At 44.3% G+C, this 25,580-nt stretch overlaps 2 protein-coding genes across 2 annotated transcripts in view; both read left to right on the top strand.

Moving 5' to 3' along the window:
* LOC117042607 (oocyte zinc finger protein XlCOF6-like) overlaps positions 1 to 15,807 on the top strand; it is a 19,503-nt gene extending 3,696 nt beyond the window's left edge. Inside the window, 5 exon segments of the mRNA XM_033142145.1 lie at positions 1,196 to 1,442; positions 1,445 to 2,542; positions 2,545 to 2,907; positions 3,952 to 4,083; positions 15,604 to 15,807. Coding sequence (XP_032998036.1) covers positions 1,196 to 1,442; positions 1,445 to 2,542; positions 2,545 to 2,907; positions 3,952 to 3,983 — 1,740 coding nt within the window. The 3' untranslated portion in view covers positions 3,984 to 4,083; positions 15,604 to 15,807.
* On the top strand, positions 12,891 to 25,580 carry LOC117042606 (oocyte zinc finger protein XlCOF6-like; the record flags this gene model as incomplete). Its single annotated transcript, XM_033142144.1, has 3 exons — positions 12,891 to 13,272; positions 13,442 to 14,492; positions 24,998 to 25,580. Coding segments are annotated over exons 1-3 (2,016 nt in total), but the record flags the coding sequence as incomplete, so codon positions are not given.

Below are 25,580 nucleotides of genomic sequence, written 5' to 3'. Positions count from 1 at the left end.
TAGGCCTTAGCCTCAACTGGTGATATCCATCTGGGAGTTTTTCTCTCTAGCAAGTCTTTATTCTGGATCCACACCTGATACAGTGCATTCCTAATAATGTGAGATTTAAAAGCTTTGTGAGCCTTAACTTTATCATACCAAAGAAAAGCATGCCAACCAAATACATTGTTGTGTCCTTCCAAGTCCAAAACATCAGAATTTTCTAACTTGAACCAATCCTTTAGCCAGCAAAAGGCTGCAGCTTCGAAATAAATTCTAACATCTGGCAGTGATCGGTGTGATTTAAGGGATTGGGAAGATTGTAATGGTTGCCTCCCCACCCCAGCCTGCATAATTATTACTACAATTGTTATTTTATTAGTCTATTCAATCTATTAGTCTCTTTCTCTTGCCCAGGGCAGCCCAAAGTGACCTACAACCTATTTTTGTTCTTGTTCTTATTCTTATTCCTGTTGGTGTTATGTTCCACGGTGGCACTCCAGGGCCTTCTTGTCATGTTTCCTATATTTTGGGGGCAGAGAGAAGGCTGTTCTCAGGGCCTGCTCCACCGTGAGGGAGACTGAGGCAGCAGATGCAGAGAGGAGCAAGGAGGGGACTGATCTGAGAGCCATTTGGCCAGCCCTGATTTAACCCTCCATCCTGTCATCCAGTGGAAGGTGCTGTTCCATTGCCAGTGTCTTAGACACAAGACAGCAGCCTCGGGAAATCAGTGGGGCAGGTGATCCCGGCATGGTCCTCCCCATTATTCAACATTATTTCAAGTGCCTTTCCTAAAAAATTCAAACATATGGAGGACAGGAGTGAATGTATGCGATGTTAAAATAGGAGGAGATGCTGATTGATGTAATATTCCTTTCTTCTCCTCCTAGAAAACAAATAGGATTCCTTCTGGTGGGCCATGTCTAATGGGAAGAACGAATAAACCATTTAAATACATGAGTGTGAAAAGAGAGAGGATAAACAGTTTGAAAGTATGGAGTGTGGAAAATGCTTCCCTGACAGCTTCTCTGAGCTTGGAAAAGTTAGAATACATCAACGGACTCACACAAGGGAGAAACCATTTAACTGTATGGTGTGTGGAAAGAGCTTCATCAATAGTGGAAAACTTAGAATCCATCAACGGACTCACACGGGGGAGAAACCATTTAAATGCATGGAATGTGGAAAGAGCTACACTCAGAGTGGAAACCTTAGAATTCATCAACGGACTCACACAGGGGAGAAACCCTTTCAATGTGTGGAGTGTGGAAAGAGCTTCAGTGAGAGTGGAAATCTTAGAAGACATCAACGGACTCACACAGGGGAGAAACCATTTAAATGCATGGAGTGTGGAAAGAGCTTCACTAACAGTGGAAGCCTTAGAATTCATCAACGGACTCACACAGGGGAGAAACCATTTAAATGCATGGAATGTGGAAAGAGCTTCACCAGAAGTGGAGACTTAGAAAACATCAACGGACTCACACAGGGGAGAAACCATTTAAATGCATGGAGTGTGGAAAGAGCTACAGTCAGAGTGGATACCTTAGAATTCATCAACGGACTCACACCGGGGAGAAACCATTTAAATGTATGGAGTGTGGAAATAGCTTCACTAAAAGTGGAAACCTTAGAATTCATCAACGGATTCACACAGGGGAGAAACCATTTAAATGTATGGAGTGTGGAAAGAGCTACAGATGGAGTGGACAACTTAGAAATCATCAACGGACTCACACAAGGGAGAAACCATTTCAATGTATGGAGTGTGGAAAGAGCTACAGTTGGAGTGGAAGCCTTAGAATTCATGAACGGACTCACACAGGGGAGAAACCATTTAAATGCATGGAGTGTGGAAAGAGCTACAGTTGGAGTGGAAACCTTAGAATTCATCAACGGACTCACACAGGGGAGAAACCATTTAAATGTATGGAGTGTGGAAAGAGCTACAGTTGGAGTGGAAACCTTAGAATTCATCAATTGACTCACACAGGGGAGAAACCATTTCAATGTATGGAGTGTGGAAAGAGCTATAATTGGAGTGGAGACCTTAGAATTCATGAACTGACTCACACCGGGGAGAAACCATTTAAATGCATGGAGTGTGGAAAGAGCTACAGTTGGAGTGGAAACCTTAGAATTCATCAACGGACTCACACAGGGGAGAAACCATTTAAATGTATGGAGTGTGGAAAGAGCTTCACTAACAGTGGAGACCTTAGAATTCATCAACGGACTCACACAGGGGAGAAACCATTTAAATGTATGGAGTGTGGAAAGAGCTTCACTAAGAGTGGAGACCTTAGAATTCATCAACGGACTCACACAGGGGAGAAACCATTTAAATGTTTGGAGTGTGGAAAGAGCTTCACTATAAGTGGACACCTTAGAAAACATCAACGGACTCACACAGGGGAGAAACCATTTAAATGCATGGAGTGTGGAACGAGCTTCACTGATAGTGGACACCTTAGAGAACATCAATGGACTCACATAGGGGAGAAACCATTTAAATGTATGGAGTGTGGAAATAGCTTCACTAACAGTGGAAACCTTAGAATTCATCACGGATTCACACAGGGGAGAAACCATTTAAATGTATGGAGTGTGGAAAGAGCTACAGTCAGAGTGGAGACTTTAGAATTCATCAACGGACTCACACAGGGGAGAAACCCTTTCAATGTATGGAGTGTGGAAAGAGCTTCACTAAGAGTGGAGACCTTAGAATTCATCAACGGACTCACACAGGGGAGAAACCATTTAAATGCATGGAGTGTGGGAAAAGCTTCAGTCGGAGTGGATTCCTTAGAATTCATCAACGGACTCACACAGGGGAGAAACCATTTAAATGCATGGAGTGTGGAAAGAGCTTCAGTCAGAGTGGACAGCTTAGAAGACATCAACAGACTCACACCAGAGAGAAACCTTGTAAGTGCTAGGGAAGTGGACAGAGGTTTAGTTGTAGTGGAAGTCTTACAAACCATGAAAAGCCTCTGAGGGGTAAGAGCTGTAAGAGTGGATACTCTACAGGCCATCAATTATCTCAAAGTAGAGAAAAGGTTTAAATAGAAGGAGGGTGGAATCTGCCTTGGTTATTTTGGAACACTTTTTGGAGTGTAAAACCTGTTTCTCTCTGAGTTGACACTTTCCTTCACATCAATAACAGGAAATCAATCTTAAATGCATGCATCCTATGTGAGCTTTCGTTGTTTGTAGGTAACATTGTCTAGACATGTATTTAAGTAACGAAGGTAACATTTCATAATAGTAAGCATAATATAATATTTGGTGTACTGTTAGATAGAGAAGGGGAGTGTGTGAGACTGGAGTGCTGCTTCTGAATGAGGATGGACTGAGAGTGAGCTGGTTTTGGTGTTTCGTGGAGGGAGCTGAGACTGGGGGTGTTGCTGTTATAATTGCAATAATGGAACCATGAAGACACAGAAAGACTGAAAGCACCTACTTTCAATTCCAAGGTAATTTTCAAACCCTCACCTTTTGATTATAGATATTTTGTGTACAGATATATTTGGTGGCAGGAGAAATAAAAGGGGTATTTAGTGGCATAACGAGGAAAGGCTCTGTTCCCAGCTGCACGTCTTTCATGAGGAGGGAAGGGGGCACAGGGAAGAAGGGCCCCTTACGGAGCATCTGAAAGCAATGATCGGGGGTGGGGGGACGGACCGGGACGCCAGTGTGTGTAGAACGCTGTCCCCAAAAGGACACGGGAGAAACGGTATGGATGAGTATAATGATCTGTCCATTTTATGCAGATCTTAGACAAAAACTTGTAGCTCCACTCGTATGTCAACTTAGCTCAGTAGACAGAGAAAAACATGTTTTGCTGAACAAGTTTACTGGAACAACAGCCTTCGTGGTGGCCAAATTTCTTCTTCTGGCCTTTAAGCGCCGTAAGGCTAAAATTGACTGTGTTGATACGGGTCTAAATGTATAATCTACTTTTCGTTGCAGGTCTAAGTGTCACGCTTCTCCGGATGTTTTAGACGTTTTAATTTTTGTATGGATAATATTTGTTTTCTGACTGAAGGTCGAATAAATTCCATTGATTGAATGAGTATAATGTGTGGAAGGAGGTCCGGGCAGGTCCCCAACCAAGAGGGCTAAGGGTCAACTGTAACGTTGACGTGCCCTTTAGTCTCCCACCAAGAGTCCTCACAACGTGTAAAAAGTTTCCCCTGACTGTGTCTCTCCCTAGGGTTCACCGACGACTAAAATGAATCCCCAAAATGATATTATGAGAGATCTCCTAGGGGTACCTCAGTTCTCCACGTTCTTAAAGTGAAACTCCTGCCACCTTGGGATTCTCCCGCCCTAGGTTCCCAAACTGCTGCAGCTTGCCCATTCCTTTCTGGCAACTGCGTGGCACCTTTGGCTTCCCTGCCCAGTCCTCTGTGTGTTAGGAAAATAAGCCACCCATCCCCTTTCTCTCAGGAAACCTCTAGTGCTTTTCCCCTCAACCACACCTCTAGAGGTACTGACGCCACTGCCAGAGTCCACGAACGTTGAACAACAAAAATATGTTTATTGAGGTAACTTATATATATATCTTGGAAGTTAAGGTAGAATGCGGTTACAATGTTCTTCAATTAGTACATAAGCTTGGATACAACTTTAAACAGGATTAAAAGTTTTCCTTTCCTTACCTTAGCCTAACCTCCAACCCTCTCTCCTCTCATCCTCACTCCCTGACCCACAACCCACAACAACCGCCCCAACTGCAATTCTCCCCTTTTAAAAGGTGGAAAAGACCCGCCTCTGCGATTGTGCTGCCAGTCATCTAGAGTGGGTGTTAACTCTTCGAGTGCCGGGCACCTGCTCACACCCAGGCACAGGGTTGGTCCGTTACATCAACTTCCACCAAATCCACCAGCAGGAGCCACTCTGGGCCCTGAGGGTGGAAAGCCCCCCTCCTCCTTGGCAACTGGACATGATCCGAGGGCAGTGATGGCGAACCTTGTAGAGACCGAGGACCCAAACTGCAACGCAAAACCCACTTATTTATCGCAAAGTGCCAACGCAGCAATTTAAAGTGTGTATCTATTATTTTTCTGGTTGTTTCACTTTTCTTCTTTATGACTAATGAATGAATAATAATTCATAAAAGTTATTGCATCACATTCTTCATGAAATCATTTCCCCATTGATATGTAATGTTATGGTATAACTCAGAGCTTTTTCAAAACAAAATCGAAAATTCTTTCTAGTAGCACCTTAGAGACCAACTGAGTTTGTTCCTGGTATGAGCTTTCGTGTGCATGCACACGAAAGCTCATACCAGGAACAAACTCAGTTGGTCTCTAAGGTGCTACTAGAAAGAATTTTCGATTTTGTTTTGACTATGGCAGACCAACACGGCTACCCACCTGTAATCAGAGCTTTTTCGTTTAGGGGGTGTTCTCATTTTGACTCAAGAAAATCACCACTGCGGGGGAAATAAATACAGTTCACATTGGGAAAAATAAATACCTCAGTTTTTGAACAGCTTAGTTCTCAAACTACTTGGAATCTGAACACTTCAAAACCAGAAATGAGTGTTCTGGTTTTGCAACTTTCTTTGGAAGCTGAGCGTGCCCTGTTTTGAGTATAACTTCCGTTCTGAGTGCCATACTTCCGTTTTCCTTTTCAGGGAAGGCGTGCTGGGCGGTACGCAGGCAGCCAAGGGATGTCGCCCCCACCCCACCCCACCATGCTCTTGCTTGCAGGCATGGAGGAATGGGATTGGGCTACTCTGCTAGGCTGCGTTGCTGCTTGCATGGGAACCGGAGCTGGATCGTGGCTGCTGAGCTGGGGAGGTGCAGGCTCCATCACACTTTGCATTGCAGGTTTTGAGGCTGCGCTCCCCTCAACGGAGAAATTTAAGGGAGCCCCCACCTCTGCATCAGATCCCCTGCAACCCCCTGAAGGCAGCCAGGCTGAATAGTTGCTGGGGTTGGGGAAGGTGCATCTGAGAGCCCCTGCACCACTTGAAGGCAGCCAGGTGCTCCTCAGAAGAGCTGCCTGCTCCTGCTCCTACTTGCGTGCAAGCAGGAGTGGAGGCGGGGATCTCAGCGTGAAGCCTCCACATCTGAGAGATACCCGCCCTGCTCCTGAACAGGGATCTCTGATGTTTTGATGACACAGAAATGTGTTGTGGGAACTTTTAAAAACTCGTGTAATCTTGGATGAGATACAAAGATCTATTAGAAATTAAAACACCTAGGTGAATTTCACTTTTAGAGGCCAAAGCCCATAAAAGGCTAAATATGGAAACTAAGTGGTTGAAATATAGTGATCTTTTAATGGAAGTTGATAATAAATTTATATTGAAGTTGTATGAACAACTTAAAGACAATTCACCAGGTAAGTGGTTGGTTGCAATATCATGAAATCAATGAAGTGTTTAAAATTGATAATAAAAACTTTGGTTTCCAATTAGAAAAATCCGAATTGGAAACAGAATTGTTGGGTACAAAGATAAAAAAAACCTTTCCAAAATGTATAATCAATTGTTGGAATGGCATACGAAGGATGAACAAGTGAAATCAGTAGTGACAGACTGGGCGAACGTTTACTGCATGTACCCCTTTAAGAGAAAATATAATGAAGGTGATGTAAAACTTGCAAAAATGTATTGTACATTGATAACAAATATTGGAAATGCAAAGAAAGAGAAGGGACCTTCTACCACATGTGGTGGACGTGCCCCAGGAGAAAGGACTTCTGGGGAAAGATTTATAATGAGATGAAAAAAGTGCTGAAAGACACTTTTATTCAGAAACCAGAAGCCTTTTTATTGAGAATAGTTGGAGAAGAAATACCCAAGAGAGACTTATCATTCTTTTTGTATGCCACAAAGGCTGTGATGCTACTACTTTCTGAGAACTGGAAGAGCCAAGAATTACCAACAATAAATGAATGGCAAATGAAGATGATGGACTTTATGGAATTTGCCAAACTGACTGGAAGACTCCGCAATCTGGGAGAAGAGACGGTCGAGGAAGACTGGGAGAAATTTAAAATTTATTTGAATAAATATTGTAATATTTAGTGTCCCCTTAGGAAGTATTTATAGGTTTTTGCTATATTCTTTTTTTTTTAACAAAAGTTTATTGGTTTTCCACAACAAACATAAACAGATACAACACATCATAAAAAACAACAAATACAACACAAAAGAAAAACAAAAATAAAAGAAAGAAAATACATACCTACATACATACCTAACACCTACACCAGAACACACCAATACTTCATTAGTTTAATTGTAATCTTATTTCAATCTAATTAGGGGGACTTCCCCCGTTCTCTCCTCTGCTTTCAATTCTAATTTACTTTAGTAACTTTCTATCTGTCTTAACAATTCCCTCACTTAAATTCATAATTTCCATCTCTAAAGTCTTATATCATTTAACATCAAAATAACAAAATTTTACTTCTTAATACAAAACTTTTTACTTCATAATACAAAACTTAACTCCCCAAACCTCCCAATTCAGTGGCCCCTCTTCCTCCTCCTCTCCAGGCCTCTTCTCTTCCGAAAATGAGGATGGAGACCCTGCAGGATGGCTCCCACTTTAATCAGTTTTACAAATCCAGGTAGGTAGCCGTGTTGCTTTGATGCAGTCGAAATATATACGGTATATATAGAAATATAAAAACATGTCCAGTAGCACCTTAGGGACCAAGTAAGTTTGTTCTTCTTGGTCTAAGCTTTTGTGTGCCTTCAGATACAGAAGACTTTTTCAGAGATACCAGCAGCACCCCTGCAATGACGTCATGCCTGCGTCACCCATGGGGAGGGTCTGGGTGCTGCAGCCCCCTGGGCATCCGGGCTTGCCCCCACCCTTCCCTCGACCCCCACCTCACACCCACCCATGGCCCTGTTTCTCACCCCCTTTGGCCTTGATGTGGCCCTCGGGTGTCAGGGTGCCAGAGATGGGGCTCCCGCTTCCAGGGATCTGGGCTGCCCCCTTGGGAGCCATTTCCTCCCTGGACAGAACGAGGTTATGGGGTGCTTGGAGGAGACACGTGTGTGTGTGAATGGAGGGGCAACCCCCCTCCCCAGTCCTTCTCAAAATCCCTGTAACACCAGCAAAGGATTGAAAGAGGGGAAGGGGGGAAGGTAACCTTCGTGGCCCAAAGGACTTTTTGGGAGGTTGGGGGGGGGCGTCACTCATTTCTCCCCCTGGGTCAGTGAGCTCCGCTTCCTAGAGAGGCAGGAAGGGGGATTGGGGGGGAGGGGCCTCCATCCACATTCCCGGAAAAGGAGCAGGACTGCAGAGGAGGTGGAGGAGGAGGAGGAGAACAAAAAGGTACAAAATATATCTATATATTGGGGGGGGGGGGGGGGAGAGAGAAGGATGCGCTTTTCTTCCCCCTGAATCTCCATACAGGGCAGCTGGGAAGGGAGGGCAGGATTTGGGGCGATGGGGGGGGGGAATGAGAGGAAAGTAGGGGAGTGTTCCCCCTCCCCCTTCTTTCTGTGGGTCAGTCGAGGGGGGAGGGGCTGATTCAGGCGCTGCTGGGATGAAGGAGCCCCTCCCCCCCCAGAGGAATGGAAGAGCGAGCGGGGGGGGGGGACTTTGCAGAGCCCCTTCCGCTGGAGAGTCAAGAGGTGCTCGGCTGCCCTGCCCCCCCTTGGGCGCCTTTGCGGGAATGAAACGGGCTGAGACTTGAACCCAGGCCCCAGTTCCGCGCCCCTCTGCCAGTCCCGGCTCCCCCCTGGCAGGAATCCCTGGGGCGCCGCGTTGGGCCTTGGTGGGTCCCCTTTGTGTGTGGAAAGGGAGAGAGGGAGGCCATGGAAGGGTTAAAGGGGGCGAGAGGGGCTGGATTGGGACCCCCCCGTCTCCCTCCTCTCCCCCCTCCCTGCTCATCTGGGGAGGCCCCTCCGGAGGGAGAGGGGGCGCCATGGGGAGAGATTTGGCAAGAAGGGTGAGCCGCCCAGGGGGGCAAAGGGGAGACTCAGGGGTGGAGGGAGGAGGGCAGAGGAAGGTGGGGGGCGGAGGGAGGGAGGGAAGCATCCCTGGGGGAGGGATTGAAGCCATCTTGGAGAAAGAGGGAGAGACTTGGGGGCTGCCTACCTTGACTTCTCCCTCCTGCCCAGGAATCTGCCATGACTTCAAGTCGACCAGGGAGAGACCCCTGAACAGGAGGCCCGATTCACCCATTATCTGAATCCCAGTCCTTGCCCTGCCAGAAGTCCCAGATCAGCTGCTGCATGGGGCGCTGGGGCTGGAGGGGGGTTATACCGAGTCCAACCATTGGGGGGGAAAGAGGGGAGGGAGCCCACTTTATTATTTCCGCCCTTGGAGGCAACTACAGTCTCACCCACATGCCTGTGTTTCTGTGGAGAAGCATCGAAAAGGTTCCTGCCGAGAGATACCTGCGCCCAACTCCTTCTCTCCATTCCACCATTATTGCCACTATATCAGATCTCTTAAATCTGTGGGATTTAAGGAATTGGGAAGATTGTTATGGAAATAGGTGGGTTCCCTCCCCCCCCCCAGCCTGTGTAATTATTACTACAATTGTTATTTTTTTTATTTATTTATTTAACCAATCAATTAATCAATCTATTAGTCTCTTTCTCTTGCCCAATGGAGCCCAAAGTGACATCAAACCTGTTGTTGTTGTTGTTCTTGTTGTTGTTATGTTCCACAGTGACACTCCAAGGCCTTCTTTGTCCTGTTTCCTGTATTTTGGGGGCAGAGAGAAGGCTGTTCTCAGGGCCTGCTCCACCGTGAGGGAGAGTCAGGCAGCAGATGCAGAGAGGGGCAAGGAGGGGACTGAGGTGAGTCTCATTTGGCCAGCCCTGGTTTAGCCCTCAGGTACCTGTATGAGAGAGGGGGAGGAAGCTTCTCTCTCTTCCCCATCTTCTCTCATACAGGTCGTTTGCTGGTTCAACTTCCTTGTCTGTGGTTTTTAAGCTGAAACACCACAGAGGGGACTGAGCTGAGTGCCATTTGGCCAGCCCTGGTTTAACCCTCTATCCTCTCATCCAGGGGAAGGTGCTGTCCCATTGCCAGAGTCCTAGACACAAGACAGCAGCCTCCGGAAGTCAGTGGGGCAGGCGATCCTGGCATGGTCCTCCCCATCTTCCTCCCTCCCTCCCTCCGGCAACTTTGCTTGGCAAATGGGTGAGCACTCCTTCAACTGACCACAAGATTTATATATGGGTCTCCAAAAATGGTCAGTACGGACGTCATGAGGCCAAAGGCACTGTGCAGCTGGTTAATAAACATATAGAGTTCGAAGATGAAATGTGGCCCAAATGTGGACACCTCATGGTCTTTTATGAGGTGTATGGTTATCAATTTTAGATCCGCTCATTTCATTGCAAAGATTTTAAAATTAAAAAACCTTACAAGAAAATGGCATATCTACATTACAAGGGTATTTACCAGCTTGATCTGTACACCACTATGCTCCAGGATAGGTGCCGCCCATACTGATGCTAGGCCTGATGGTTGCAAAAAGCAGATAGGCCGGGGGGGGGGGGGGGAAGCCGAGGACCTCATACAAGGGCGGGCCTATTACCCAACAGGACATGGCCAGCCCACCTGCAAATGATTTAATCGATTTCCTACAAACACCCCTCTTGGCACCCTGGTCTCTACGTGAGGCTTCCATTATTTTAAGCCCAATAAGTGGCCAGGAGAAGAGAAGGTTAAGGGGTGATATGATAGCCATGTTCAAATATATCAAAGGATGTCATACAGAGAAGGGTGAAAGATTGTTTTCTGCTCCTTCAGAGAAGCGGACACGGGGCAATGGATTCAAACTATAAGAAGAAGATTCCACCAAAACATTAGGAAGAACTTCCTGACAGTGAGAGCTGTTCGGCAGTGGAATTTGCTACCAAAGAGTGTGGTGGAGTCTCTTTCTTTGGAGGTCTTTAAGCGGAGGCTTGACAGCCATCTGTCAGGAATGCTTTGAAGGTGTTTCCTGCTTGGCAGGGGGTTGGACTAGATGGCCCTTGTGGTCTCTTCCAACTTTATGATTCTATGACTCTCCCATAAGTCCTTTGCCTTTGGGCACGTCCACCATATATGAAAGAAGGTACCTTCCACTTGCTTACACTTCCAGCATTTATTACACAAACCATGATACATCTTAGCTAACTTAACTGGAGTTTAATACCATCTATAAATCATTTTCATCATGTTTTCCTTTAACACATTACATGCAGCAAATTTAGTACCCTCCTTCCACAATCTCTCCCAATCTTCCAACATTCTGTTATGTCCAACATCTTTTGCCCAATCAATCATAACCGATTTAACCATTTCATCTTTCGTATGCCACTCTAGCAACAAATTGTACATTCTGGAAAGGTTTTTAATACTTGGTTCTATTAGCTCCGTTCCCAACTTGGATTTCTCTGACTGAAAGCCTTGTTTCTCATCCAACTTTAAAACTTCATTTATCTGGTAATATTGCAACCAGTCAGATACTTTCTCTTCCAATTCTTCATAACTTTTCAATTTAAAATCCTGACCTTCTTGTTCTAATATATCAGCATATTTCGGCCAATTTGCAGGCATGTTAGGTCTCTTATAGGCCTTAGCCTCAACTGGTGATATCCATCTGGGAGTTTTTCTCTCTAGCAAGTCTTTATTCCGGATCCAAACCTGATACAGTGCATTCCTAATAATGTGAGATTTAAAAGCTTGGTGAGCCTTAACTATATCATACCAAAGATAAGCATGCCAACCAAATACATTGTTGTGTCCTTCCAAGTCCAAAACATCAGAATTTTCTAACTTGAACCAATCCTTTAGCCAGCAAAAGGCTGCAGCTTCGAAATAAATTCTAAGATCTGGCAGTGATCGGTGTGATTTAAGGGATTGGGAAGATTGTTATGGTTGCCTCCCCACCCCAGCCTGTGTAATTATTACTACAATTGTTATTTTTATTCCTTTATTCAATGTATTAGTCTCTTTCTCTTGCCCAGGGCAGCCCAAAGTGACCTACAACCTATTTTTGTTCTTGTTCTTGTTCCTGTTGGTGTTATGTTCCATGGTGGCACTCCAGGGCCTTCTTTGTCATGTTTCCTATATTTTGGGGGCAGAGAGAAGGCTGTTCTCAGGGCCTGCTCCACCGTGAGGGAGACTGAGGCAGCAGATGCAGAGAGGGGCAAGGAGGGGAGTGAGCTGAGCGCCATTTGGCCAGCCCTGATTTAACCCTCTATCCTCTCATCCAGTGGAAGGTGCTGTCCCATTGCCAGTGTCCTAGACACAAGACAGCAGCCTCGGGAAATCAGTGGGGCAGGCGATCCCGGCATGGTCCTCCCCATCTTTGTCCCTCCCTCCCTCCGGCAACTTTGCTTTGGCAAAGGGGTGAGCACTCCTTCAACAGACCACAAGACTTATATATGGGTGTCCAAAAATGGTCAGTATGGACGTCCTGAGGCAAAAGGGAATGTGCAGGTGGTTAATAAAGATATAGAGGTTGAAGGGGATGAAATGTGGTCCAAAGGCTGAAGGATTATAGTGCATCGGATGAAGAACTTCATGGTGAACTTAGGACCCTGATGAATAGTGGGCAGGTTCAGGGATGCAGAGCAGCTCCTTTTCCTATGAGAAACCCAATTTCTAAAAAGTAAATCCCACAGTTCAACCGTATTATGAGATAATGCTGTTTCATTAACGATAATTAAGGTTTATGAAAGGCTGATGATGCATTACAATTATTTAACATTATTTCATTTGCCTTTCCTAAAAATTCAAACATATGGAGGACAGGAGAGAATGTATGAGATGTTAACATATGAGGAGCTGCTGATTGATGTGTGTAATATTCCTTTCTTCTCCTCCTAGAAAAAAAAGGATTCCTTCTGGTCTAATGGGAAGAACGAAGAAACCATTTAAATACATGAGTGTGAAAAGAGAGAGGATAAACAGTTTGAAAGTATGGAGTGTGGAAAAAGCTTCCCTGACAGTGGAACACAAAGAAAACATCAACGGACTCACACAGGTGAGAAACCATTTAAATGTATGGAGTGTGGAAAGAGTTACAGTCAGAGTGGACACCTTAGAATTCATCAACGGACTCACACAGGGGAGAAACCATTTAAATGTATGGAGTGTGGAAAGAGCTACAGTCAGAGTGGACACCTTAGAATTCATCAACGGACTCACACCGGAGAGAAACCATTTAAATGTATGGAGTGTGGAAAGAGCTTCACTATAAGTGGAGACCTTAGAATTCATCAACGGACTCACACCGGGGAGAAACCATTTAAATGCATGGAGTGTGGAAAGAGTTTCAGTCAGAGTGGAAACCTTAGAATTCATCAACAGATTCACACAGGGGATAAAACCATTTAAATGTATGGAGTGTGGAAAGTTCTTCAATATAAGTGGAGACCTTAGAATTCATCAACGGACTCACACAGGGGAGAAACCATTTAAATGCATGGAGTGTGGAAATAGCTTCACTAAAAGTGGATACCTTAGAAAACATCAACGGACTCACACAGGGGAGAAACCATTTAAATGTATGGAGTGTGGAAAGAGCTTCACTAACAGTGGAAACCTTAGAATTCATCAACGGACTCACACAGGGGAGAAACCATTTAAATGTATGGAGTGTGGAAAGAGCTTCACTATAAGTGGAGACCTTAGAATTCATCAACGGACTCACACCGGGGAGAAACCATTTAAATGTATGGAGTGTGGAAATAGCTTCACTAACAGTGGAAACCTTAGAATTCATCAACGGACTCACACAGGGGAGAAACCATTTAAATGTATGGAGTGTGGAAATAGCTTCACTAACAGTGGAAACCTTAGAATTCATCAACGGACTCACACAGGGCAGAAACCATTTAAATGCATGGAGTGTGGAAAGAGCTTCAGTCAGAGTGGAGGCCTTAGAAAACATCAACGGACTCACACAGGGGAGAAACCATTTAAATGTATGGAGTGTGGAACGAGCTTCACTGATGGTGGACACCTTAGAGAACATCAACGGACTCACACAGGGGAGAAACCATTTAAATGCATGGAGTGTGGAAATAGCTTCACTAAAAGTGGATACCTTAGAAAACATCAACGGACTCACACAGGGCAGAAACCATTTAAATGTATGGAGTGTGGAAAGAGCTACAGTCAGAGTGGATACCTTAGAATTCATCAACGGACTCACACCGGGGAGAAACCATTCAAATGCATGGAGTGTGGAAAGATCTTCACTGAGAGCGGAAGTCTTAGAATTCATCAACGGACTCACACGGGGGAGAAGCCATTTAAATGTATGGAGTGTGGAAATAGCTTCACTAACAGTGGAAACCTTAGAATTCATCAACGGACTCACACAGGGGAGAAACCATTTAAATGTATGGAATGTGGAAATAGCTTCACTGACAGTGGAAACCTTAGAAAACATCAACGGACTCACACAGGAGAGAAACCATATAAATGCATGCAGTGTGGAAAGAGCTTCAGTCGGAGTGGACTCCTTAGAATTCATCAATGGACTCACACAGGGGAGAAACCATTTAAATGCATGGAGTGTGGAAAGAGCTTCAGTCGGAGTGGACTCCTTAGAATTCATCAACGGACTCACACAGGGGAGAAACCATTTAAATGCATGGAGTGTGGAAAGAGCTTCAGTCAGAGTCCACACCTTAGAAGACATCAACAGACTCACACCAGAGAGAAACCTTGTAAGTGCTAGGGAAGTGGACAGAGGTTTAGTTGTAGTGGAAGTCTTACAAACTATGAAAAGACTCTGAGGGGTAAGAGCTGTAAGAGTGGATACTCTACAGGCCATCAATTAACTCAAAGAAGAGAAAAGGTTTAAATAGAAGGAGGGTGGAATCTGCTTTGGTTATTATGGAACACTTTTTGGAGTGTAGAACCTGTTTCTCTCTGAGTTGACACTTTCCTTCACATCAGTAACAGGAAATCAATCTTAAATGCATGCAGTGTATGTGAGCCTTTGTTGTTTGTAGGTACATTGTCTAGACATGTATTTAAAGTAACGAAGGTAACATTTCATAATAGTAAGCATAATATAATATTTAGTGTACTGTAAGTTAGAGAAGGGGAGTGTGTGAGACTGGAGTTGTGCTTCTGAATGAGGATGGATTGAGAGTGAGCTGGTTTTGGTGTTTGGTGGCATGAGTTGTGGCACAGGGAAGAAGGGGCCCTGAAAGAGCATCTGAAAGCAATGATCGGGGGTGGGGGGACAGACAGGGATGCCAGTGTGTGTAGAACGCTGTCCCCAAAAGGACACGGGAGAAACAGTATGGATGAGTATAATGATCTGTCCATTTTATGCAGATCTTAGACAAAAACTTGTAGCTCCACTCCTATGCCAACTTAGCTCAGTAGACTGAGAAAGACATGTTTTGTTTTTGCTGAACAAGTTTACTGGAACAACAACCTTCGTGGTGGCCAAATGTATTCTTCTGGCCTTTAAGCGCCGTAAGGCTAAAATTGACTGTATGGATACGGGTCTAAATGTATAATCTACTTTTCGTTGTAGGTCTAAGTGTCACCCTTCTCCGGATGCTTTAGACGTTTTAATTTTTGTATGGATAATATTTGTTTTCTGACTGAAGGTCGAATAAATTCTATTGATTGAATGAGTATAATGTGTGGAAGGAGGTTCAGGCAGGTCCCCAACCGAGAGGGCTAAGGGTCAACTTCCACCAAATCCACCAGCAGGAGCCACTCTGGGCCCTGAGGGTGGAAAGCCCCCCTCCTCCTTGGCAACTGGACATGATCCGAGGGCAGTGATGGCGAACCTTGTAGAGACCGAGGACCCAAACTGCAACGCAAAACCCACTTATTTATCGCAAAGTGCCAACACAGCAATTTAAACTGTCCATGTATTTTTTTTTCTGGTTGTTTCACTTTTCTTCTTTATGACTAATGAATGAATAATAATTCATAAAAGTTATTGCATCACATTCTTCATTAAATCATTTCCCCATTGATATGTAATGTTACGGTATAACTCAGAGCTTTTTTGTTTAGGGGGTACTCTCATTTTGACTCAAGCAGAAGCCTTTTTTATTGGGAATAGTTGGAGAAGAAATACCCAAGAGAGACTTAGCATTCTTTTTGTATGCCACAAAGGCTGCGATGCTACTACTTTCTGAGAACTGGAAGAGCCAAGAATTACCAACAATAGACGAATGGCAAATGAAGATGATGGACTTTATGGAATTTGCCAAACGGACTGGAAGACTCCGCAATCTGGGAGAAGAGACGGTGGAGGAAGACTGGAAGAAATTTAAAATTTATTTGAATAAATATTGTAATATTTAGTTTCCCCATAGGAAGTATTTATAGGTTTTTGTTATATTCTTATGAAATAGGTTAATTATATGTTTTAGAAGTATATTGGTTAAGAGGTTAGTTTATAGAAACTGCTAGAGAATATTAAGGAAATGAAATTCAGATGGGGGGGGACAGAGGGAAGTCACCCAATAATGTAAAGGAAAAGTTATGTATATGTGAGAAAACTTTGTTTTCTTCCTTTCTTGTTTTTCTCTTCTCTTTCATATATGTATCATTATGTTATCTTTTTCTTAAAATCTTACAAAAGTAATAAAAATTATTTTTTAAAGAATACAAAAACTTCTGTAATCTTTGTTCTGGGCATTTTCTCTTTTGCTCTCCTTGGAGATTAAGATGTTTGTTGCAACAAATAAATGATCAGGCCTTCTGGCCACTGATTTGCTTCCTCATTGCTTGGCTGCGGTCTCACGTTTTATGATCAATGCAGCACCTGCAAGGATAGACTCCAGTGAATTGTTGTTTTCACCCGGAGGGAATTGGGGAGCTGTCAAAGCCAAACCCCATTTCTCCCCCCAAAAAACACAGAAGTCTCAGAGTCCAGCTATAAAAGAGTGTTGTAGAATCACCAAATTGGGAGGGGTGGCTAATACCCCAGAGGACAGGATCACACTTCAAAATGACCTTAACAGATTAGACAACTGGGCCCAAGCAAACAAGATGAATTTTAACAGGGAGAAATGCAAAGTACTACACTTGGGCAAAAAAAATGAAAGGCACAAATACAGGATGGGTGACACATGGCTTGAGAGCAGTACATGTGAAAAGGATCTAGGAGTCTTGGTAGACCATAAACTTGACATGAGTCAACAGTGTGATGCAGCAGCTAAAAAAGCCAATGCAATTCTGGGCTGCATCAATAGGAGTATAGCGTCTAGATCCAGGGAGGTAATAGTACCACTATATTCTGCTCTGGTCAGACCTCACCTGGAATACTGTGTCTAGTTCTGGGCACCACAGTTCAAGGAGGATACTGACAAGCTGTAACGTGTCCAGAGGAGGGCAACCAAAATGGTCAAAGGCCTGGAAACGATGCCTTATGAGGAACGGCTTAGGGAGCTGGGTATGTTTGGCACTGTCCTTCTTTGGGATTGGGATGTAGACTGATCTCCAATCCTGTGGCCACTGCTTACTTTTCCAGACTTGCTGGCATATTGAGTGTAGCACCTTAACAGCATCCTCTTTTAAAATTTTAAATAGTTCAGCTGGAATATCATCACTTCCACAGGCCTTGTTGTTAGCAAGGCTTTCTAAGGCCCATTTGACTTCACTCTCCAGGATGTCTGGCTCAAGGTCAGGAACCACATTACCTGGGGTGTATGAGACCTCCATATCTTTCTGGTATAATTCCTCTGTGTATTCTTGCCACCTCTTCTTGATGTCTTCTGCTTCTGTTAGGTCCTTTCCACTTTTGTCCTTAATTGTGGTAATCTTTGTACTAAATGTTCCTTTCATATCTCCAATTTTCTTGAACAAATCTCTGGTTTTCCCCATTCTGTTATTTTCCTCTATTTCTTTCCATTGCTCATTTAGAAAGGCCCTCTTGTCTCTCCTTGCTATTCTTTGGAAATCTGCATTCAATTTCCTGTATCTTTCACGATCTCCCTCGCATTTTGCTTGTCTTCTCTCCCCCGCTATTTGTAAGGCCTCATTGGACAGCCACTTTGCTTTCTTGCATTTCTTTTTCATTGGGATGGTTTTCGTTGCTGTCTCCTGTATAATGTTACTAGCCTCCATCCACAGTTCTTCAGGTACTCTATCCACCAAATCTAAATCCTTGAACCTGTTCTTCACTTCAACTGTGTATTCATAAGGAATTTGATTTAGATTGAATCTTATTGGCCCAGTGGTTTTTCCTAGTTTCTTCAGTTTAAGCTGGAATTTTGCTATAAGAAGCTGATGATCTGAGCCACAGTCAGCTCCAGGTCTTGTTTTTGCTGAGTGTATAGAGCGGGGGTCGGCAACCCGCGGCTCCGGAGCCGCATGCGGCTCTTTGACAGCTTTGCCGTGGCTCCGGGACGGGGAAATGGTGGGGGGCGCTGTGACACTCTCGGAGCTGGCCCCACCCCCGCTATCAGCGACGCAGCCAGAGCCAGCTCAAAACCTTGCAGATCCTGCTTTTTCTGTTTAGAAAGAGCTAAAGGCTAACAAGAGGGAAAGAAAGTATTGAAAAGAACCCGCTCAGCAGCTGATTGCAAGAGATCGGGAGGGAGATAAGGGAGCTAGCTCCCTTCCTGCCCCGCCCAGGCCCCTTGCTCAGTAGGATCCTGGGAAATTGAGGATCCTGGGAAATTGAGTTTTTCAGCCATTTGGGGCTTTCTGTTACTTTTCCTCTTGCTTTCTATTACTTGCTGGTGCTTACTGGTTTGCTTTCATCTTGCTTCCTATTACCTACTGGTGCTTACTGGTTTGTACTGGTTTGCTTTCCTCTTGCTTCCTATTGCCTGGTGGTGCGTACTGGTTTCTACTGGTGTTTACTGGTCTGTACTGGTTTGTACTGGTGCTTACTGGTTTGTACTGGTTTGCTTTCCTCTTGCTCCCTATTGCTTGGTGGTGCGTACTGGTTTCTACTGGTGCTTACTGGTCTGTACTGGTGCTTACTGGTTTGTACTGGTTTGCTTTCCTCTTGCTTCCTATTGCCTGGTGGTGCGTACTGGTTTCTACTGGTGCTTACTGGTCTGTACTGCTTTGTACTGGTGCTTACTGGTTTGTACTGGTTTACTTTCCTCTTGCTTCCTATTACCTTCTGGTGCTTACTGGTCTGTACTGGTTTGTACTGGTGCTTACTGGTTTGTACTGGTTCGCTTTCCTCTTGCTTCCTATTGCTTGCTGGTGCATACTGGTTTCTACTGGTGGTTACTGGTCTGTACTGGTTTGTACTGGTGCTTACTGGTTTGTACTGGTTTGCTTTCCTCTTGCTTCCTATTGCTTGCTGGTGCGTACTGGTTTCTACTGGTGCTTACTGGTCTGTACTGGTGCTTACTGGTTTGTACTGGTTCGCTTTCCTCTTGCTTCCTATTACTTGCTGGTCTGTACTAGTTTGTACTGGTGCTTACTGGTTTGTACTGGTTTGCTTTCCTCTTGCTTCCTAATACCTGCTGGTGCTTACTGGTCTGTACTGGTTTGTACTGGTGCTTACTGGTTTGTAAGCAATGCTTTTCCCCCTTTGCAAAAGCTGCACAAATCTGAACTGATCCTCAAAAAAGCAGGGCTTTTCCCTTTGCAAAAAAAGCTGTAAAACTTTGAGCTGATTCTCAAAAAAAACCATGGGTTTTAGAGGAGGAAAACCAGAAAAGCATTTTTTTTCTTGTTTCCTCCTCTAAAAACGAGGTGCGCCCTATGGTCCGGAGCGTACTATGGAGCGAAAAATACGGTACTTTTACACGCTTCTGTTCCCTCTTGATCCCCAAATGGCAACGTTCCCAATTTTCTCTTTTGCAAACTCCTCCCCACATCTGCCTCCCACCCCCCGCCCCACAAAGAAAAAACCCCTGGCGATTTAAGAGGTTTCTCTTAAAAAAACGAAAACAAAACCTGATTTCAGGTGCTTGTAAAATGACAACTTTTGGGGGGAGGGGGTGGATTTGTTTGGAGCAAAGCCGGGGTAACGTGTGCTGGGGGGGGTCTTCCGATTGTTTTCAGCCCTTGGGTGTTGGGGACCCCCCTTTTTCAGGGGGTGGGGAGGAGAGGAGGTCCCCGCTTATTTGAGAAAATAAATCAGAAATTGTTTTATGACTTGTTTTCACAATTTTAAAATAAATAAATAAACAATTTCAAATTCTGTTCTTTTCATTCTTCCTATAATCCTGTATATATAGCATTAAGGTAAGAAACAATATATGCAGTGTTGTATTTGTTTTAAATGTCGCAATGGTTTTGCGGCTCCCAGTTTTTCCCCCCTTCGGAAACGGGTCCAAGTGGCTCTTTTTGTCTTAAAGGTTGCAGACCCCTGGTATAGAGCTTCTCCATCTTTGGCTGCAGAGAATATAATCAATCTGATTTCGATGTTGCCCATCTGGTGATGTCCATGTGTAGAGTCGTCTCTTGTGTTGTTGGAAAAGAGTGTTTGTGATGACCAGCTTGTTCTCTTGGCAGAACTCTATTAGCCTTTGCCCTGCTTCATTTTGAACTCCAAGGCCAAACTTGCCAGTTGTTCCTTTTATCTCTTGACTCCCTACTTTAGCATTCCAATCCCCTATAATGAGAAGAACATCCTTCTTTGGTGTCATTTCTATAAGGTGTTGTAAGTCTTCATAGAATTGATCAATTTCAGTTTCTTCAGCACTGGTAGTTGGTGCATAAACTTGGATTATTGTGATGTTAAAAGGTCTGCCTTGGATTCGTATCAAGATCATTCTATCATTTTTGAAATTGCATCCCAGTACAGCTTTCACCACTCTTTTGTTGACTATGAGGGCCACTCCATTTCTTTTACGGGATTCCTGCCCACAGTTGTAGATATGATAGTCATCCGAACTGAATTCGCCCATTCCTGTCCATTTTAGTTCACTGATGCCTAGGATGTCAATGTTTATTCTTGCCATCTCATTTTTGACCACATCCAGCTTACCAAGGTTCATGGTTCTTACATTCCAGGTTCCTATGCAATACTTTTCTTTACAGCATTGGACTTTCCTTTCGCTTCCAGGCATATCCGCAACTGAGCGTCCTTTCGGCTTTGGCCCAGCCGCTTCATCAGCTCTGGATCTACTTGTACTTGTCCTCCGCTCTTCCCCAGTAGCAAGTTGGACGCCTTCCGACCTGAGGGGCTCATCTTCCAGCGTCATATTTTTTATATGCCTGTTGTCTTTGTCCATGGAGTTTTCTTGGCAGGGATACTGGAGTGGGTTGCCAGTTCCTTCTCCAGGTGGATCACGTTTGGTCCAAACTCTCCACTATGACCTGTCCATCTTGACTGTCCATAGCTTCCCTGAGTAATTAAAGCCCCTTCGCCATGACAAGGCAGTGATCCATGAAGGGGGTGTTTCTGTGGAGAAGCATCTAAAGGGTTCCTGCCCAACTCCTCTCCATTTCACCATTATTGCCACTATATCAGATCTCTTAAATCTGTAGGATTTAAGGAATTGGAAAGATTGTTATGGAAATAGGTGGGTTCCCTCCCCCCCCAGCCTGTGTAATTATTACTACAATTGTTATTTTTATTTATTTGTTTATATAACCAATCAATCAATCTATTAGTCTGTTTCTCTTGCCCAGTGGAGCCCAAAGTGACTTCAAACCTATTTTTTGTTGTTGGTGGTGGTGTTATGTTCCACAGTGGCACTCCAAGGCCTTCTTTGTCCTGTTTCCGTTATTTGGGGGGAGGGGGCAGAGAGAAGGCTGTTCTCAGGGCCTGCTCCACCGTGAGGGAGACTGAGGCAGCAGGTGCAGAGAGGGGCAAGGAGGGTGTGTTGTTTATGCAGGATAAAATAAGAAATAATACATTGTCTAAAGACATTGTGCGGGTGAGCAAGACATTCCGATACCCCTGAGGTTGTGCTTGAGTGCAAGGCTTCCTGCTGGTCTGGTGTGCAAAATATGATTTCTTATGAATCCTACATGACCTGAATCTGGCTGTATTAATTGGCTGTGTCTTAAAACTCCATTGCTGGCTAGCAAGGGAGTCACGGAGTCACGTCTCTCTTTCAACTAGGTTGCTGTTTAATTTACAACTACATGGCAAAAGATGTGTTCTTTGATAACCCCTGAGAACCCCGGAACATATGTTCCTTTGATGTTATTTCCTGATGGCTTGGTGCCTGGCAGGGATCTGCCAAGAATATTTCTCTCCTATCTGACATCCTGTCCTATCTACCTCATCTTTGGAATGCTAAATAGGATCTGTAGTGGTAGGAAGTAGAGCTAGTTCGAACCGGTTTCTGCAAAGTTCAAAAGAGTCTTTGTTCTCCACCTGGCGCATGGTCTCCGGGGGGGGATGGGTCACTGGATGCTGTTCATTGGCTGATTTTGAATTTTGGAAGGCGGGTTTTTTGTCAATACAGGTACCTGTATGAGAGCGGGGGAGGAAGCTTCTCTCTCTTCCCCATCTTCTCTCATACAGGTCGTTTGCTGGTTCAACTTCCTTGTCTGTCTCTATTCTTTAAACTCACGTGCCGTGGTTTTTAAGCTGAAACACCACAGAGGGGACTGAGCTGAGTGCCATTTGGCCAGCCCTGGTTTAATCCTCTATCCTCTCATCCAGTGGAAGGTGCTGTCCCATTGCCAGAGTCCTAGACACAAGACAGCAGCCTCCGGAAGTCAGTGGGGCAGGCAATCCCGGCATGGTCCTCCCCATCTTCCTCCCTCCCTCCCTCCGGCAACTTTGCTTGGCAAATGGGTGAGCACTCCTTCAACTGACCACAATATTTATATATGGGTCTCCAAAAATGGTCAGTACGGACGTCATGAGGCCAAAGGCACTGTGCAGCTGGTTAATAAACATATAGAGGTCGAAGGAGATGAAATGTGGCCCAAATGTGGACACCTCATGGTCTTTTGTGAGGTGTATGGTTATCAATTTTAGATCCGCTCATTTCATTGCAAAGATTTTAAAATTAAAAAACCTTACAAGAAAATGGCATGTCTACTTTACAAGGGTATTTACCAGCTTGATCTGTACACCACTATGCTCCAGGATAGGGGCCGCCCATACTGATGCTAGGCCTGATCGTTGCAAAAAGCAGATAGACGGGGGGAGGGGAAGCCGAGGACCTCATACAAGGGCGGGCCTATTACCCAACAGGACATGGCCAGCCCACCTGCAAATGATTTAATCGATTTCCTACAAACACCCCTCTTGGCACCCTGGTCTCTACGTGAGGCTTCCATTATTTTAAGCCCAATAAGTGGCCTGGAGAAGAGAAGGTTAAGGGGTGATATGATAGCCATGTTCAAATATATAAAAGGATGTCATCTAGAGGAGGGTGAAAGGTTGTTTTCTGCTGCTCCAGAGAAGCGGACATGGAGCAATGGATTCAAACTATAAGAAAGAAGATTCCACCTAAACATTAGGAAGAACTTCCTGACAGTGAGAGCTGTTTGACAGTGGAATTTGCTGCCAAGGAGTGTAGTAGAGCCTCTTTCTTTGGAGGTCTTTAAGCGGAGGCTTGACAGCCACCTGTCAGGTATGCTTTGATGGTGTTTCCTGCTTGGCAGCGGGTTAGACTAGATGGCCCTTTGTGGTCTCTTCCAAGTTTATGATTCTGTGATTCTCCCATAAGTCCTTTACCTTTGGGCACGTCCACCACATATGAAAGAAGGTACCTTCCACTTGCTTACACTTCCAGCATTTATTACACAAACCACTGGAGTTAAATACCATCTATAAATCATTTTCATCATGTTTTCCTTTAACACATTACATGCATTAAACTTAGTACCCTCCTTCCACAATCTCTCCCAATCTTCCAACATTATGTTATGTCCAACATCTTTTGCCCAATCAATCATAACTGATTTAACCATTTCATCTTTCGTATGCCACTCTAGCAACAAATTGTACATTCTGGAAAGGTTTTTAATATTTGGTTCTATTAGCTCCATTTCCAACTTGGATTTCTCTGACTGAAAGCCTTGTTTCTTATCCAACTTTAAAACTTCATTTATCTGGCAATATTGCAACCAGTCAGATACTTTCTCTTTCAATTGTTCATAACTTTTCAATTTAAAATCCTGAGCTTCTTGTTCTAATATATCAGCATATTTCGGCCAATTTGCAGGCATGTTAGGTCTCTTATAGGCCTTAGCCACAACTGGTGATATCCATCTGGGAGTTTTTCTCTCTAGCAAGTCTTTATTCCGGATCCACACCTGATACAGTGCATTCCTAATAATGTGAGATTTAAAAGCTTTGTGAGCCTTAACTTTATCATAGCAAAGATAAGCATGCCAACCAAATACATTGTTGTGTCCTTCCAAGTCCAAAACATCAGAATTTTCTAACTTGAACCAATCCTTTAGCCAGCAAAAGGCTGCAGCTTCGAAATAAATTCTAACATCTGGCAGTGATCGGTGTGATTTAAGGGATTGGGAAGATTGTAATGGTTGTCTCCCCACCCCAGCCTGCGTAATTATTACTACAATTGTTATTTTTATTCGTCTATTCAATCTATTAGTCTCTTTCTCTTGCCCAGGGCAGCTCAAAGTGACCTACAACCTATTTTTGTTCTTGTTCTTATTCTTATTCCTGTTGGTGTTATGTTCCACGGTGGCACTCCAGGGCCTTCTTTGTCATGTTTCCTATATTTTGGGGGCAGAGAGAAGGCTGTTCTCAGGGCCTGCTCCACCGTGAGGGAGACTGAGGCAGCAGATGCAGAGAGGAGCAAGGAGGGGACTGATCTGAGAGCCATTTGGCCAGCCCTGATTTAACCCTCCATCCTGTCATCCAGTGGAAGGTGCTGTTCCATTGCCAGTGTCTTAGACACAAGACAGCAGCCTCGGGAAATCAGTGGGGCAGGTGATCCCGGCATGGTCCTCCCCATTATTCAACATTATTTCATGTGCCTTTCCTAAAAATTTCAAACATATGGAGGACAGGAGTGAATGTATGCGTGTTAAAATAGGAGGAGATGCTGATTGATGTAATATTCCTTTCTTCTCCTCCTAGAAAACAAATAGGATTCCTTCTGGTGGGCCATGTCTAATGGGAAGAACGAATAAACCATTTAAATACATGAGTGTGAAAAGAGAGAGGATAAACAGTTTGAAAGTATGGAGTGTGGAAAATGCTTCCCTGACAATGGAACACTAAGAAAACATCAACGGACTCACACAGGGGAGAAACCATTTAAATGTTTGGAGTGTGGAAAGAGCTTCACTATAAGTGGACACCTTAGAAAACATCAACGGACTCACACAGGGGAGAAACCATTTAAATGCATGGAGTGTGGAACGAGCTTCACTGATAGTGGACACCTTAGAGAACATCAATGGACTCACATAGGGGAGAAACCATTTAAATGTATGGAGTGTGGAAATAGCTTCACTAACAGTGGAAACCTTAGAATTCATCAACGGATTCACACAGGGGAAAAACCATTTAAATGTATGGAGTGTGGAAAGAGCTACAGTCAGAGTGGAGACTTTAGAATTCATCAACGGACTCACACAGGGGAGAAACCCTTTCAATGTATGGAGTGTGGAAAGAGCTTCACTAAGAGTGGAGACCTTAGAATTCATCAACGGACTCACACAGGGGAGAAGCCATTTAAATGCATGGAGTGTGGGAAAAGCTTCAGTCGGAGTGGATTCCTTAGCATTCATCAACGGACTCACACAGGGGAGAAACCATTT

The sequence above is a fragment of the Lacerta agilis genome, chromosome 2 (assembly GCF_009819535.1).
Source record: "Lacerta agilis isolate rLacAgi1 chromosome 2, rLacAgi1.pri, whole genome shotgun sequence".
Lineage (NCBI taxonomy): Eukaryota > Metazoa > Chordata > Lepidosauria > Squamata > Lacertidae > Lacerta > Lacerta agilis.
This window is presented reverse-complemented; position numbering and strand designations above follow the sequence as displayed.